The sequence below is a fragment of the Nicotiana tomentosiformis genome, chromosome 8, assembly GCF_000390325.3.
Source record: "Nicotiana tomentosiformis chromosome 8, ASM39032v3, whole genome shotgun sequence".
In the NCBI taxonomy this organism is placed as follows: Eukaryota; Viridiplantae; Streptophyta; class Magnoliopsida; order Solanales; family Solanaceae; genus Nicotiana; species Nicotiana tomentosiformis.
In genome coordinates, this window is record NC_090819.1 from 115,764,688 (window position 1) to 115,767,086 (window position 2,399).

Here is a 2,399-nt window from a genome sequence, read left to right on the forward strand (position 1 = left end):
AAGTCCCATTTTCAGAACTTAAACTTTCTGTCCAAACATTTCTTATATGCGATCACGGACAAAGTCCCGCGATCGCGAAGCACAAATGCATGCTGCCCAGAATTCACCTTATGCGATCACGGATGATTCCACGCGATCCCGAAGAACAAACCAAGCTTGTCCCAAAATACCCTACGCGATCGCGGGTTCCCTCACGTGATCGCGAAGCACAGCACTCTCAGGCCTACGCGATCGCGGACATGCCCACACGATCGCGAAGCATTAAGCACGAGGCCCTCGCTGCCTTCTTTCCTCTATGCAAACGCGGCCTTAGCCATGCGTTCGTGAAGCACCGTCCGTCCAACCCTATGCGATCGCGGTTTCCTTCATGCGATCGCATATAGCAATCTCACCTCTGCCCAAAAAAGCCTATGCGATCGCGGACCTTCTCACGCGATCGCATAGAAGGAAACCAGTAACACCAGATTCCAGCAACTCCAAGTCCAAAATTGATCTGTTAATCATCTGAAACTCGCCTGAAGACCCCGAGACCTCAACCAAATATACTAACAAGTCCTAAAACATGATACGAACTTAGTCAAAACCTCAAATCATATCAAACAATGCTAAAACCACGAATTGCACCCCACTTCAAGCTTAATGAAACTAAGAACTTCCAACTTCTATATTTGATGCTGAAATCTATCAAATCAAGTTTTATTTGCCTCAAAGTTTGCACACAATTCATAAATGACATAACGAAGCTATGAAAAATTTTTAGAACTGGATTCTGACCCCGATATCAAAAAGTTAACTCCCCGGTCAAACTTCCAACTTAAATTACTTATTTTTGCCATTTCAAGCCTAATTTAGATACGAACCTCGAAATAAATATCAGGACACACTCCTAAGTCCAAAATCACCATACGGAGCTATTGGAATCATCAAAAATCTATTCCGGGGTCGTTTACACATATTTCACCATTCGATCAATTAATTCAACTTAAGTTTTCCTCTTGGAGACTAAGTATCTCAATTCATTTCAAAACCTCACCGGGCCCAAATCAATTACCCCGGCAAGTCACATAACAACTGTAAAGCATAAATTTAGCAGTAAATAGGGAAACATGATTGTACTATTCAAAACGACTGATCGGGTCGTTACAGCATGGAACTCAAAGTGAGAATGGCATTGAAGGTGAAGATGGAGGCAATAGCCAAGCACAGGAACATGATCGAACCATGCAGAAACTTACAAAGGAACAGTATAACCAATTGCTCAGTATCCTAAAGAATTTTCATGCTGGAAATGGAGGAAATGATCTGAAAGCAGAGGTTGTGAACTTTGCAGGTATCTCATCTTGCTCAACTTCTTTTAATTATGGTTCAAATCCATATGAGTGTTTTAGATCAAATGTTAATTCTTGGATACTTGATTCTATGACATCAAATCATATGACCTATAACAAATCCATGTTGAATCATGTGAAAACTCTAGTATATCCTTTCTTAGTTACATTGCCTAATGGCTATAAGGTGAAGGTGACATTGATAGGAGATGTGGTCATGAATCCTAGGTTTACCCTGAAAAGAGTCCTTTTTGTTCCTAGTTTCAAGTTCAACCTAATTTATGTACATTGTTTAAAAGTTCAACTTGATTGTTTGGTCATCTTTACCAAATTTTCTTGTATCTTTCTGCATGCCCCTTCACAGAAGAGGACTCTGGCAATTGGTAAAAGAAAAGATGGTTTGTACCTTTACTCCTCAGATTCCTGCAAGTCTAATTCCTTGATTCATGCTACTTCATCTAGTTCATCTAATAAGAGTGATACAATCACTCACTCTTTTTCACATGTTCCACCTAGCCCACCTAGTAAGAATAATGTTGTCTCACACTCTGTTTCACATGTTGTATCTAGTTCACACACTATGTAATAAGGTTGTCACAAATTCTCAAGTGCAATGTAAATGAAATGCTAATTCTACATGTAATGCATTTATGTCTGATAAATATATGATTGATCTCTTGTGGTATAATAGATTGGGGCATGCATCCTTTATCAAAATGAGGGGAATTAAGTCAATACCTATTCATTTTTCACCCAAACAATCTTTCATTTGTCCTATATGTCCAATGGCTAGACAAAATAGATTGCCCTTTCCAGAAAGAACTACAGTCACAACCAAAATATTTGAAATCATACATGTTGATCTATGGAGCCCCTATCATGTCACAACACATGATAGGTATAAGTACTTCATCACCTTAGTAGATGATTACAGTAGGTGTACTTGGACACACCTGCTTAGCTGCAAAAGCAATGCTCTACAGGTAGTCAAACCCTTCACTTCCATGGTAAAGAATCAATTCATTTGCTCCATTAAAACCATTAGAACTGATAATGAACTTGAGTTCATAA

At 39.1% G+C, this 2,399-nt stretch overlaps 1 protein-coding gene across 1 annotated transcript; it reads left to right on the forward strand.

The window, feature by feature from the left end:
- The first annotated feature begins 1,221 nt into the window (after positions 1-1,221).
- LOC138898029 (uncharacterized) lies at positions 1,222-1,914 on the forward strand. The gene has a single exon (XM_070184060.1). It carries the CDS (start codon positions 1,222-1,224, stop codon positions 1,912-1,914), a length of 693 nt encoding a protein of 230 aa, XP_070040161.1.
- Positions 1,915-2,399: the final 485 nt, after the last annotated feature.